The sequence below is a fragment of the Augochlora pura genome, chromosome 2 (assembly GCF_028453695.1).
Source record: "Augochlora pura isolate Apur16 chromosome 2, APUR_v2.2.1, whole genome shotgun sequence".
NCBI lineage: Eukaryota > Metazoa > Arthropoda > Insecta > Hymenoptera > Halictidae > Augochlora > Augochlora pura.
In genome coordinates, this window is record NC_135773.1 from 21,487,006 (window position 1) to 21,501,904 (window position 14,899).

At 38.8% G+C, this 14,899-nt stretch overlaps 1 protein-coding gene across 4 annotated transcripts in view; it reads right to left on the bottom strand.

The window, feature by feature from the left end:
• LOC144475613 (protein couch potato) overlaps positions 1-14,899 on the bottom strand; it is a 197,820-nt gene that overhangs the window by 22,643 nt on the left and 160,278 nt on the right. For 2 of the 4 annotated variants that reach the window (XM_078191681.1, XM_078191672.1), the window contains exon 8: positions 7,931-8,135. The exons of 1 other annotated variant lie outside the window; for it this stretch is intronic. In XM_078191681.1, the coding sequence (XP_078047807.1) occupies positions 7,931-8,135 (205 nt within the window). Of the gene's footprint in view, positions 1-560; positions 647-7,930; positions 8,136-14,899 lie in introns of all 4 variants that reach the window. One more of the 4 variants, XR_013494898.1, reaches the window with a different exon arrangement.

Sequence of the window (14,899 nt, forward strand, 5' to 3'; positions counted from 1 at the left end):
TCTATGTATGTAAATAAATGCAGTGGCCAGCAAAAGTATTCGTGCACAAGGAACAACGCTCATACGATAATTTATCGCATTTATCGATTTTTTAACACTTGCGATCGCCCACGTCACTTAAATATGGATGGTTAGATTCTAAAATTAATTTTTAAGAATTTAAAATTATTCCTCAAATTTTATTAAGATTTTTAAAACGTGAGAATATTAAAAAAGTCACTGATGTGATATAACTTTACAATTCTAATTTAATTAAATCAAGTACCGCAAGTTATTAAGCTAATTAACTCGTTAATATAGTGCTTTGAAAAAATAATTTTTTGCGATTGTAGGCGTGGCAAAGTGTTAACCACCGACGTAATAATCAGAAAACAGGCGTGCCTGCGTGAAAAATCTCACGGAAAAAAGCTAATAAAAATGTTGTTAAACAGAAACGATCGGTTCTCTCTGTGAACGAACACTTTCGTGGATATACGACAAAGAAAAGTGAAATGTAAAATAAGATGCGTTTGAATCGTACAGGGTGTTTTACATTACATGGATAAATAATGCATACGTACAGTGGCATGCAAAAGTTTCCGGCCAGATAGATTTTTCACTTTGTATTTCAAAAGCAATATCAACAGTCACTCACGAAAGGTTCCTTCTGGTAAAAATAAAACAGAAACACCATTAACACATTACCTGCCGACGATTATTAAACAGTTTTTAAACAAATCTATGATTCAGAGCTAAAAATTTCTGAAGCCATTCGACAATTGGTGTTGCAAATTTATATACAGCCACTGAAATCCCTATCGATGGTTTTCGTTGTTACGTCCATTTTTATACACAAATTCTGCTATTGCTAATAACGTAACTATAGCGAAACACAATATAATGAAGTTTTTGTATAAAGGTATTATTATAAGCCAAATGAATGCTAATAGCAGAGAAGAATGTGTTATACTTAAATATACTTTTAATACAATATATATTTAAATATAAATATAAGAAAATATATATTTAAATATAAATGTAACTCTATCTAAGAATACATACAAGAAAATAGGATTGTCCATGCCCTTCAGAAATTTCTGTCTCTCTGAAACACCCAGTATGTGGAATGCTTTGTTCCGAAAAGAATTGTTCTATATTTCATTTTTCCTGCCATCGTCAATATTACGAATACATAATCGACGTTATTAATTATTTTATCTATTACTTCCTCTGTCACGGAAACAATCCGACGCGTTCGACTTCGAACTTCACCCACTATTATAGTAAGTTACATATAACAAATACTGTATATGTATAATAATTTATACATAAAAAAACATACGCGGTGCAAGAAACATCGATCGCACAAGATCAAGAATAATACAATGGGGAAGTAAAAATGTTCATCGATACAATAGTAAGAGTACTTCAACTAAATTTCGTTGACTTTTAAACACTGTATCAATCAATGGGGTTAAATCGAATAACGTTTCTTTCTCAGCATGAAATGCGCGAATAACTCTGAATGTAGATCCCCATTTCTCTGCGATCTATTCGACGTTCTATGGATTCCCATATTTCCCAACAATTCTTTATCTATGTCGTAGCAGGAAATTTACGGGGCGTTAAAGTAGCCCACACAGACTCTGCGAAAAGAATTTCGCGTGGATCGATGATCCGCCTCGAGCTCATTTCTAAGTTTGGATATTAAAAACGTTATTCAGGATAGTTTAAAAAGTGCGATGTAACCTGATCCAGTCTTTTCAACTATTTACATAATACACACATAATGGAACACTAAATTGATATTTGTTAGGTGACTCAACCTCTTAAGGGATGAATTTTTATAGTAGGGGATAATCTTTTGTTTCTCTTTTATTTGTCATCCATTTCATTTCGTTCGATGAGATTTTTCTGGTATTGCTAAGGGATTATATAGCAACCGATTCTCATTTTCTTCGCCCTTAGAAAAATCATAATTTTAAAAAACTAATGGTACGCATACTTGGCAGTATCCCTGAAGAGGTTAAATAATTATTAAAACAAAAAAAGATATGCTCTGAATATTCTATTCTTGTCACTGTAATAAACTACGTTAAGAAAATTACAATATTTTGTATAAACTTTGACACGTTAATTACGATTTAAAGGGTAACAATTTCAGAATTTAAAGAACAATTTAAAGGGTATCGTAGGTCCAATTGTTAAACAATGTCGAGAAGCAGAAAATTTGAAGATAGGCATCCAAACTATGAAATGCACTCAAGAATCGTCACTGATACTGTAAATATTTTCAACCCCTGTATGAAAGTAACACGTACAGAACACATACACAACAGAATCTAATTTTGATACTCGAATTCCATTTAGAAGACAAGCGGCAGAATTTAGGCGCCATCTCCGCAAACGAATCAAAATATCAACCCTTAAACACGATTCCTCCGATCCCCAGATTCTCGGATCCTGTCCACGTACGGTTCTAAAGTTCGAAGTCGAGCAATCGGTGGCATCGTTTCCCGCCGGTGGCGAGAGGTAAACGCGAATAATGAAAGTAAATGAACATCGAACGTCTACCTTTCATTTTAATTTTCTTCTAATTGTCCGCGAGTTACCGGGGCCGGTTTCCGCGGCAAGAAGCGCGTTAATGAATTCCAGCATTGTGTAAAGGAAGGATGAAGAGACAACCTACATTTGTCCCTTTCTCCGAATGAGGTTCTTCCCGCGGCACGAGGAGAGGAGACGCTTTGCCATTGAGTAATTTACGTACCTCATTAGGCCGTGGCTGCGTCCGGAGACTGAAAAGCTCTCTTTCACGGGCTTTCGGTCGGAAAGTGGGGGAACGCGGGAGGGCGGGAGGAACGGGATCTTTGGTCGCCGGGCAAGGAACGGAAAGAAAATGCGGGACGGTCGGTGTCGGTTTATTCACGGCGGAAGCTGAAGAAGACAAGCTTTCTAATACGCCGGGCATTCCTTCAGCAGCCACGTACAGAAATACTATGGCGTCACGCTGCCCGAGAAGACTCCTCTCGGACAGCGGAGTCAATTTAGGGTGAAAATATGTTAATGTCACGTTAATCGCGTGGAACGACGCGAAATCGTGTGCCATTCGATGAATGCGAGCTTACGTATTTTTATTGTTGCGCATCTGTTGGGAACAGATCACGTGATTTCGAATTGACGCGGCATTAGCATGTTTCCACCTCTACAGACGCCGCGTTTCGTCTCCCCAGACCCCCGACCCCGTCCTCTCAACCCCTTTCCCATCCATCCGAGCAGATTGGATATTGATCTTCTAATTATTTCGGCGAGGATAAGGTCGGTCAGCGTAACAGTTACAGTTACACACTTCCAATCGGAGTAGTCTTAAAGTTAGACATGCCCGAGAGGCTACTCTCTGCTCTTGACGCTTTCGAGCTAACGAGGAACATCGTTCGATCAATACACGCGTCGATAGGTATGCGTTTTTATTATGACGAAAATTACCTTAGACATTCTGCGCGAGAAATAAATAAATATAAATGGAAATTAAATGGGAACTAGTGCAAAGGAACGCAGTCGATTATCAGTGCGTCGATTGTTACACGTGTACTTTCATTATGATACTGGTCTCGCGAAAAGTTCTCGAATACTTTTTCTGGATACAGGTTATTATAAACTGTGATGAAAAATAATTTAATCGTTCTGTTCAAGAAAGAAAAGGAAACTAATGCACGGTTAAGCAGTTAAGTATGAAACAGTGCGATTTTGATGAAGCTGACGAATAAATGTTAATTAGTTGGCACGTTTACGACTTGTTAGTCAAAGGGTTAGCCAGAAGAGATGTCAGTGACATGACAGGAACACGTGTTTTGCTGCTACGCGAGACTTGTTTTGCTGCAATGTTTGGCAATACGGCATGTAATTAGCGTACTGTAATTGGTGAAACGATTGGAATCATCTCTCGTTTGCTTTTTACGGAAATATCGCTGTCCAACGTTAATGTTCCACGCGCGAGTGCATAATTAAATAGTTGCTGGCGTATAATTTTAAACGTAAAATGTTTACAGCGTTTAAAATTGTTTTTAATAAACGTTGCGACCGATTATGTAAAGGTGGCGTTCGAAAAATAGAACGAAATTTCATAGTCATTTACGAATAAGCAATTATAGGAAATATATGTTTAAAAAATTACAATATTGTTTTTACTGCAAAGTTATTACCGATATAAAATAATTATATGTAATAGGTTAGAAACAGTTAAAAATCTCTCGTTGCTAAAACATATTTTTCACCAGCAATTTTGAGAACTGCAACAATACGTGTAAAATATTTTTATGAGTCAGTGAATATATCATAATGAAAGCTTATGGTTGTCATAATAAAATAAAAAAAGATACGTTTCGTGGCATCAAATTTTGCGATTAAAAAATTCGCTAAATTATACATATGAAAAACATGAATGACAAAATTTGACAACTAATGTTATTTTGTTCTTATTAATTATAGGGAACTGATCCTTATTGGATTTCTGAGATTACAAGTGTAATTAATTGCAACCAAAAGTGTCACGACATTGTCCGAAATATTTCCAGAAAATTTTAATTGACGTAGATTTGATTTGCAAATTCTGCGAATTACGGCGTTAACTAATGATATCGATCGGGAAGTAGGTAATTCCGTGTCCGAAAATAAGTTGACAGTGTTTGGCGTAATTTTCGTGTAAATTGACTAAGAAGATAAATTGGGAGCACTTGCACTTGTCGGAAAACGCCAATTACACCGAAGATTTATGGCCGGTATTATCGCAAATGTAAAAAGAACTTTCGTGCACGCAACGATTTTCAATTGGCATTCTTTTACCGCAGTTGCCTCCGTACGAGACAGCGTTTACGCATTGACAATGATGGAAACATTCCGCTTACTACATAGTTCGTAATAATTACTGTTTGTAGACACTATCTCGGATGAAAGCAACTGCGGTAGTATTAGCAAACAAATTTGTATGTTACTTTTTTTTTATATAGAATCACCAACTGCTCGATTATACTACGATTTCCCTTCTATCGTGGTATATTAGTCTACCATATTTTAGAGACAGTTGAAAATCGTTGACACTGTACTTTCAAGTTCTAGCGACATTGCTAATATTATCGAGGAACATTAAATTAATATAAAAATTAAATTTTCATATTATCAAGAAACGAAAACAAATGAATGAAACCAAAATGTTAACCTAGACTCTTGTTTACTTTTAACGAAAATATTTCACAAAATTCCCTTTCGCAACCCTCCAGAATGGTTTCAATTAATACAAAAATAATGATTATAACATCTAAAGGTCTTAAGGCACGTTTCTCTGTTATCCGATGAGACTTTCGTACACATTTCTTATTCATCGATCGGAATCATTCCAGAGAGTCCCACAAAAAGAATGCAGAAATCTAAAACAAATGCCACCCTGTCGTCACACTGTCATTGATAAACTACCCTTGTAATCCGCGGCGATAAATAAAAAAATATCGCGTTCGGTTGCATTCGAAAATATCGATGTTGCAAATACCCCAAGTCGGCATGCCTCGAAGAATGTAGAATCCGTGACAAGCTGATTCGAACGAAAAGATTTCCTTGTCCGCGATTCCCCGAGGTAACCCGTTGCCGTGCGTCGAGCAAGAAAGTTTACCTATCCGGCCGATCGGTTGGAAGCGCGCGCCGCCACTGGCCGACAATCCCCCGGAGGACCGATTGGCGACGGTATATACGGGTTTCGGTGCCGGTGCAAGGGTGCTCGAATCAAATGCACACATCAAAGGGTTGCGTCCAGGGGCAGAGCTAAGATAGAAAAGTTACGAAGAAGAAGAAGAAGGAGGACGGGAGAAGACAGGTGGACCAGGGCGTACAGCGAAAAAGAAAGGAACACGGCGAACGTATGACAGAAGCTGCGGCGCAAACTGCGGCGGAAGCAAAAGAAACGAGCTGATACCGAAAGAAGAGAGAGAGAGAGAGAGAGAGAGAGGATGAGGGGAAAGTAAACTGGCGTGGACTTCGATGCTGGCGAATAGAGGCGGGGTATGGGATCGGTTTTCGGGCGACGCGCGGCGGAGCATTCGAGAACGCAAAAAAAAAAAGAATGGGAGAAAGGAATGAAAAAGCAGAAGAAACCAAGGAACGAAGGAACAATGAAGAAACGAACAAACGAATCGCCGTGGCGGAGATCGAATTAGCTCGTGTGACGCCTAACCGGTCGCGCGCGCACACGCGTGTGTCCCTCGCGAGAGAAAAAAACAAGGGAAAGAAAGAGACGGAGGAAGAACAAGAGAAGAAGTATTAGTTCGACTGGGCGCGATCCATAATAGGCGATTAGCGACATATAATTGGCAATTGTCGAAGCTAGTGGACCCAGCTTCGGTGAAGCCTCCGATCGAAACTTCGATCCGACGTGTTCCCGCGATCACCGATACTGGAATTGAAATCGAAGTAATTGGCTGCAAATCCTGCTGAGGCCACTATTCTGTTAGGAAGCTGGAGAAAATGTCCCTGGGGTCGGTCAGATGACGCGAGGGGAACGGTCCCCGAGTCTGATATCGATCGAAGCGGATGATCGAGACCGAGTTTGCCACGTTCTAAGGTATGTCGCGCGCGTTTAATTGCGATATTTCACGGCGAAATTGTAATCTGCAAATCCAGCGGCGTTCGCCGAGTGAGAATGGATTAATGAATAATTTATTTATTTATCTACTCGTAAATTACTTATTGAGAAACAGGGAAACGAATTGATTGAATTCTGAGTCCTCTCAGGGCCATTCTGACCAGCTCCCCTCGTCCACTGTATCTGACGACGAAAACGCAGTCCTCTGATTTAGATGCTTGCAAGATTCTATTTTTAATGGAGTCGATCAGAATTTTTATAAATTAATAATCATTTTGTACGCATTGACGGTTGAAAAGCGAAGCTATTATAACAGACTCGGTTGCCTATTTTCGTCCTGAAAGTCGGCATTGCTTTTTAAAGCTCGAACTTTACAGTGGCTCGCGTGAAAGGAACGTTCTACGGTATTGTTACGTTTTTCGAAACTTTTGCTTCATATCTAATTAAACGGCAATTAACTTTTTGATTTACACCACTTTCCAATTAATCGTGTACAGAGCGTTCCATTGGGGTTCACGTGTTCTCGTGTTTACAAAACCCTTGATTTTTTTATAGACTTCATTGTACGAAGGGGAGCTTCATAATGTTTAAACGAAAATAATTCAGAGTTACTTCGAGCATAGTATAGCAACAAAAAATAACTTCATTTTTTTTATATCTCTGTATTAAATTTGATATTATAATTAGAATTACTTGTATTAAGGATATCTGCTCTATCTTATGAAGTAGCCCTCATCCTTGATAATAAATTAAGAAAGCACTATTTCTTTATTCAAAGTGAAACGAAATGAAAGTGGAGACGATTGCCATGGGGTAACCAAGTGCTGTGCCTAATGTTAGTTTTCAGGTATAATTAACTTTACATTTATCGGATACGATATATAAAATTTTCTTATTTTTCCATCTGGTTTATCTTTGAATGAAAGGATTTTATATGTCTTACTGGATAAATGTAAAATCAATTACGCCAGAAAGCGAACGAGAGATTCAACAATTCCTCAGCTCATAGCAACCGACTCCACCACCCTGGAACGAAACATTTCGTACAAGTCGCCCCCGCTGATAAAACGAAACGGCCAGAACTAACCGAACAGAGAAAGGACGAAAGGACAAGAGGCGAGAGATATTGATTAAATGTTAGAATCGGCGAAGCCCCGTGTCCGGTCACGCTGCAGGTCGAACGTATCCGGGCAGTGGTCGAGGTAGTGTGATCGGGTCGCATGGCATGGCGAGACACGAACGAGAGAGACAGGTGTGCGTTGCGTTTTCGTCGTCGTATATGGTCGCGCGTAGGTAGCGGCTAGCGTAGCATAAAATGAAACCTACTTCGATCCAGAGATTTGTAAAGCCCACCTCGGCCATTTTTGACTTTGCATATTCGATTCGTATTGCTCCCCGGTCGGAGGAGAGGAGTAAGGATCCTTGGAGAGTGGCCATCGCCTGGGCCGCGAAGCGAACGTCTTGATATTCGACAAAGGCCACTGGCGACCCTCCCCCCGTGTGCATACGAAGCCGGGAGAAACCAGGAAAACTGTGCATAAATAAGAGAAGCGTACAATACGTGCTCTAGTTAGTTATGACAGACGGTACTCTGGTAAAAGAGAGAGGGTGGTTGGGGGGTGTTATTGCTTGGCAATGGTGTCGCTGCCACCGACGGCGACCAGGCACGAGGCTGTTGCACGAAAACCAGAACTAAATGACCAGATGCTACGTTTCTACGTGTAACGAGCTCTTCTCGAAATGGCCACGTTCTACATTCCCCATTTGTTAAACTCTCGTCGAAATAACCTAATTCTACATTCCCCATTTGTTAAACTCTCATCGAAATAACCAAATTCTACGTTCTTCATTTGCTGGATTTATTTTCTTATTAATTAGCAAGTACTGTTCGAAATGATGAAATTCTACATTCCTCATTCGCTAGATTCATTCTCTATACATTTTAAGTTGCTTCCGCCTCGTTTGCATTTGCCGCTGGTGAGCTTACATAAAGAAGTTAGAATCAACTGTTTCGAGATAATATCTTGACAGCTACTTCGTGTTTCCATTTCTCAATGAAACCACTGTATAATCTCAAGCGTCCATGACATTCCTAAATGAAAATCTAGTGTTTCTAGATGGTATCTTGTTTTCTCTCTATGTTACTTTCCTCTCTATTTGTATTTTTGTAGTTCTAACATTCTGCATCATGCTCTCGGAATAATATACCGATGCTTTAATATACTTAAAGTAAATAATAGTTCTATACTAATAATAATAAATAGTAATAATAATAATGAAATAGTTTTGATATTCCGCAAGAAAATTCTATTAGAATTCCAATGAAATATTAAAGTAAAAGAAGATCGTAATGGGAAACGCGTGAGAAAAAGGTCTGAAGTCAACTTTTGGAATAACACATTTTCCTTGGAAGAAACGCAATCTTTCTTTTGAATAAATCGTATGTTTTCCAACGAGGCCGGAATAATTCACATTCATGAATAAATAGATATCTTATTCGCAAGTTGTTATTGGTTTGGTCGCGAAGTCTCTGCGTACTTCCTTCTACCATAGTTGAAGTATTATGCAAACGAGGTAAACGCTGTATCAAATAAATAAATAAACTAGAAGATAGAGAATGATATCTAACAATATTGAAGTGTTATAGAATTCATCCGGACAAACTGGTTATCTTGAAACTTCCAAACACGTGTGGCAAAATGTTGATTCCAGTTCGAAATAATTTCGGTTTGTGGAAACGAATTGCAATGATTTATTCATTATTTTAACATGTTATACTCTAGTTGTATGAGAAATGACAATAACTGATTACGTGAAATATATGATCGTTGAACTTTTAAATAACCATCACTCACACTTAAAAAGAACGTAATGAAGAATTAAGTTTCCTCTACAAAATAAAATAGAAATATAATGTTGCAGGATTTTCTTTTTTAATTAAAATGATAGATCTGAATAATCGAATGAGAAATGCGAATTAGAATCTCTGTGGTATTGGATATCGGATATATTTCGCGAATATCTTCGGAGGTATTCGCGTTCAAGAAAGATTCGCGTCGAATCGGTTCGTGGCGTGTATGAAGACCGATTACCGGGAAATTTATAACTCTGGCCATAAGGGCCAATTGGATCGTTAGGATGCCATTAACGAGAATATCGGTATCGATTACGCTTGATTTACCGTAGCCTCCACCAGGCACCGCGTAACCACGGTAAATTTCGATTTTCCGAGGCGTGGGTGGCCGTGTCACGTCAGGATTGACGTGTCCTTTTACCACTTTTTACTCTTGACTTTCCTTTTAACTTTTTTACTTTTGACTTTCGTTCGTGACCGACGAACGTGGAAATTGTTAAAAAATTGTCAGGATTGATTTAACCTTTTTTACTGTTAACATCCTTGCTGTTTATTAATTTCGTAAATTCTTTATGCATTTCCTCGATAGTAGTAATAGAAATAATGGTAATCATTTTATTTCACCCTGTTAACATTTTTCCTATTCTCAATTTTGTTACTTCTTGAATAATTCTTTCACTAATAACAATAGGAGTAATAACAATAATAACAATAATAATAATAATAATAATTGTATACTTTCTGCTTGTTTCTGCTACCTTGGTAATATTCTTGCTAACTAAAATTTCGTTGTTTCTTCCTATATTCTTCCAATAGCAACAATACGAATGATGATAACTATTTCTTACTTTTTTCGCTGTTTCTCGCTAGCGACAATAGTAATAATGATAATGGCAACGTGTTGGTCGTATTCGTTGTTTTTCGTGCGACACCTCGTGCAAGCCAGCGGGTTATGGTGACAATAAACGCCACTAATGTCTTTATTACTGGTATTACGGGTACTAGCATAGGTGCGTCTTGATGTCTACGAGCTACGATTGGTGGCCGAGGATGGAATCAAGTTCAACATATACGGGTTCGTGTGAATGAATCACAGTCGAATGCCGTTATTTACGTTTTACATACCACTTTAGAAAATTTAATAGAATATCGATGTCAATGCTTCACTTTACGAAATTACTATTTCCATAATTAATTATTCACGACGAAAGGAAATATTGAAAGAAATTATTATTTGGTTTGACGAGACAAATATTATTAGAAGATATTTCTTGTAGTGGTTTAAAAATTTCCAAATTGAAGATAATTTCTTTAAATGGACATATACAGTTCTATCGTAATGATATTGTTGTTGAAATGAAGATCGATTCAACGATAAAAAGTATAATCAGAAGTTATCGAAGGACGTTAACAAAATTCCTATATACGTACCCAATGGGTTAAATAAATTTAAATAATAATTTCGATATTTAAATGTTACGTATATACAGCAAACTTGATCCCATCTCTACATGTGGAAAAATGATCAGCGGATGGTTGTGATACTGTTTGGAGGCGGTGCTGTTAGTACGAAGCTCTTAATGTTAATATTTTAATACGTGAAAGGAACCCTGCAACCATCAATGGTAGCGTCGAGATGGCGTCGATGAGAATAAACATATTGGAGTATGACAATTATAAATTGCGGATTTTATGCGTCTGCAGCTGTCATATTTAACACGATTTTCTAACATTCCATATTGACGAGTTTCAGAGACGTGTTACTCGCGTTAAAGGGTTAGTTACAATAACAATTAAATGAGATGTAAAAATTAGTAATATAAAACCACAACTGCATACAAATAAATGAGATATTAAAATTAGTAATCTGAAACCATAGCTGCATACAAATAAATGGGGTATTAAAATTGTTAATATGAAACCATAGCTGCATAAAAGTCCGCAGTCTAATAACGACGATCCGACAGAGGTACGACGTTAAAACAGGTAACGTTGATCACCAAATGAATCACCGTATGTACAAACAACGCAAAACGGCACACCGCTTCCGTGAAATAATAGATTTGCCAGCACGATTCGGTATTCATTCATGCTAACGTATCACTCTAACATAAAATAGATCAATGAATCGACGAATACCTCTGTACGATGACCCTTCTCCAGTGTTTGAACTAAAACTCCACATGAAACCATTACAACTCGAAACAGCGAAACGTTTCTACTAAAATCGTGTTTCCGTTCGATCCCATCGATCGACCGACGCGGCGCCGATAATCGAGCAAAATCAACATAATTCGCTCGATCTTCTACGCGGAACACGATCGCGCGATTTTTCTACGATTTTAACATGAATGAATAATACAATCGTGCAAAACTTGAATACATGTCAGATAATAAAAGCTGTCACATGGTATCGATTAATCCTTTGGGAAATGGACGGTACTCTATTGCTGGACGGTCAACGATGCTTCGATCCATTTAGACCCTCGATCGTTAACTTTTCAACTCCCGTTTTTTTTTCGCGAACAACCGTCGCATTAATTTTGCTCAAAACGAAACTATACAACAGGAACGAACGAATCGAATTTGGAAAAAAAGTCCATTAAAGGCGCAGGTAAAAAGATTATCATTTTCTTTTTTCCGATTACAGGTAATTACGATCTTTTGAAAAATTTCTATACGAATCCTTTCAACGAAGAAAGTTGATTGGTAGAATTCGACGAAAGTTGTTCGAACAAGCGACCGTCGTATGCTGCACGCAGTTCGAAAGTTGAAACGAAACAATGGGTCAAAAACGGACACGAGCATCGCGATCGAAAGGCGACAAAAGTTTACGGTTAACGGGAACAATGGTTGGTTTCGAGCCCGACGTTCGTTGCGAATCGAAGAGCGGGACAACGCGACAGTTGCCGAGGAAATGGTCGATATTCTTCGAGGAAGTCGACGATGCTCCCACAAATCGGGTATAAGAGACGGGTTAGGCTGGATTAACGTGAATGTTAAGGACGCGTTGGAGATCGTGCGGAGAGGAAATGTGGCTGATTCGTCGGTGACCTATATGGGGTTCTTTTAAATTCCTAGTTGCGTAATTGTTTCCAGAGCACAGCGCGCGCTGTACTCGGTACTAAATTCGTCGTTTCCAGTTCATTGCTGCGTGGCCTGGATACGCTCGAAAGAACAAAAAAATTGAACGTATCTAGGAAGATCGTTTCTGATGAACGAGTCATCCAGCTCTCTGTCTCGCGAACTTCTCGCGGTTCGACGAATCCTTGGCTTCTACCCTGTACACTACGCCGATCGTGTTTTTCGCAGCGCTGGGCAACGTTCGATCGGCGCAGCCACGTTTCGAACAATCGTCGATAGACTTCGTTCGAGACTGCGTTGTATCAATGATAGAATTAACTATTCCGTTCGGTATCTTGAACGAGCAATCCATTTAATATTTTCGGAGAAACGATCTTGTAGACGGAGCTCTTTCTCAAAAGGTAGACCGTTCTATTGGCGGAGGCTCTGCTTTCAGACGAATGTATAGCGAAACTTCATTTTTATCTTTTCGAAGATCTTTGAGTGTATTTTATTATTGATTAACAACGTTTTTAAATCTGTGACTTGTGCTTGCAAAATTTGTAGGAAAAGTGATTCAATTTCATCTTGCGTTATCTCTGTTCGTAATATGTGGTTTTTAAACTGTTTTTATCGGAAGTCAATCTTTTATAGATTCCAGTTTCATTTATTTATAAAACGGTTAAGAGACGCTATTTTGTAAGATATTATAAAAATTATTGCTGGAAAATAGCTAAACTGGTTTAATAGTTACTAGGTTTCTTAACACTATTTCATTTATGACTGACCATAGTTTTTACAAAAGCCACGTCCAAATCCAAGAGCCAAAAACCATTCTCTCTTCTTCGAAATTAAAGAAATATTTAAAAAAATTGTATTATAAAATACAAAACTTTAAAACGAGTCGCGAAGACATTCGAAGACACTTTTTAAATATTGGACTAAGTGACTTGAGTTTTTATGAGATACCAGACGACCTCGCTAGACATCTAACAAATACATATCTGGAATTGAAATTATTTGGAATGGGACAATAATGAAACTCCAGTGAAAACATTAACGACGTTAGTTCTCTCGTCGGTCCAACTAATTGCGATGCAACAGAAAGTTTACTCGGTTTCAAGAGGCGTTCGAATACCATCGCGAACTCACCGCGCGCAGATCGAGTGAAATTTTCGCCCATAACAATTCCAAAGGCACCGGCGAGAACGATCGTTTCTTTTTAACCGCGTGCCCAAGCATTCCCTGACCTACTCCACCGTGTTCCCTCCGATCCGAATCCTCTTCCCTCTATCCCCGACCTTTTAATCAGAGTCAATTGCATCCAACATGCGAATCATTCGAACCGGCCCGGTACAATATAATCTACCTATAGAAGAAAAAAAAGAAGGCCGAAGCAACGCGCGCGCGTCGGCCCAGCGCCGAGAGACTTTAAATCAATCCGAGCGAGACGGCAGACGTGTCGAGGGGGGGACGGGGGGAGGAGGAGAAGGGTATACGGGGGTGGCGAAACAGAAACTGGATACGGTTAATGAGTGAAAATCACGGCGAACGGCGAGGAGGCAACGGCAATGGAGTCGGCGCCCCATTAAATTCGCGAGAGCATACAGGTCAAAGCATCTTCCACAGCGATGAATGAACCTGGATATGACGTCAGTCGGCTTCGAATCTGACGCAACGAGGCTCCTATCGATTTCCCCCCTTTTGCATTCGGACGCTGAAATAACCCGCGAGAATAGAACCCTCGAACAATCCGACTCTATAGGAATTACTTCTCGTCCTCGACCTTCCTTTCCGGGATTAAATGGGTTCGATTCGGGAACCCGCGTATCTTCTTTTCTCTCGTCCCGCGATTCCACCCGATTGCGACGGGTCGCACAATGGTGTCTCTTCGCAAACTCTCGGCCGCGATTCGCAACTTTGTAAGGTTCTTACGAAAATGGCGCTCTTATGGTCTTGAGATCGCTGAATTTAAATATATCCGATACGCGACACTGTAGATGGAATTAACGGATGGTTTTTTAATTTATTTTTGGCGAATGTTAATAATTCCTTTATATATAGCTTCACGCGCAAAGGTTTCATTAGCAACTGAAGTTATATAGAAATTAGGGCACAGTAACTAGTTTACGATCTTATCTTTCATTTATCAAATTCATTTCAATATTATCATTTGAGAGAAATATTCGATAACTAGAAAGACTTTAAAGTACACTCTAAAAGCTTAGAGAGATATAAAAGAAGTCAAGGAAATTGCTAAGGCCATGTTTTCTGGCCTAGAATTGTTTTAGGAGACAGAAATTGTCTTCTAGGAATTGTTTTCTATCATTAGGCACTGGTTATTGTATTATATTTCGTATAATTGCAATATTGTATTA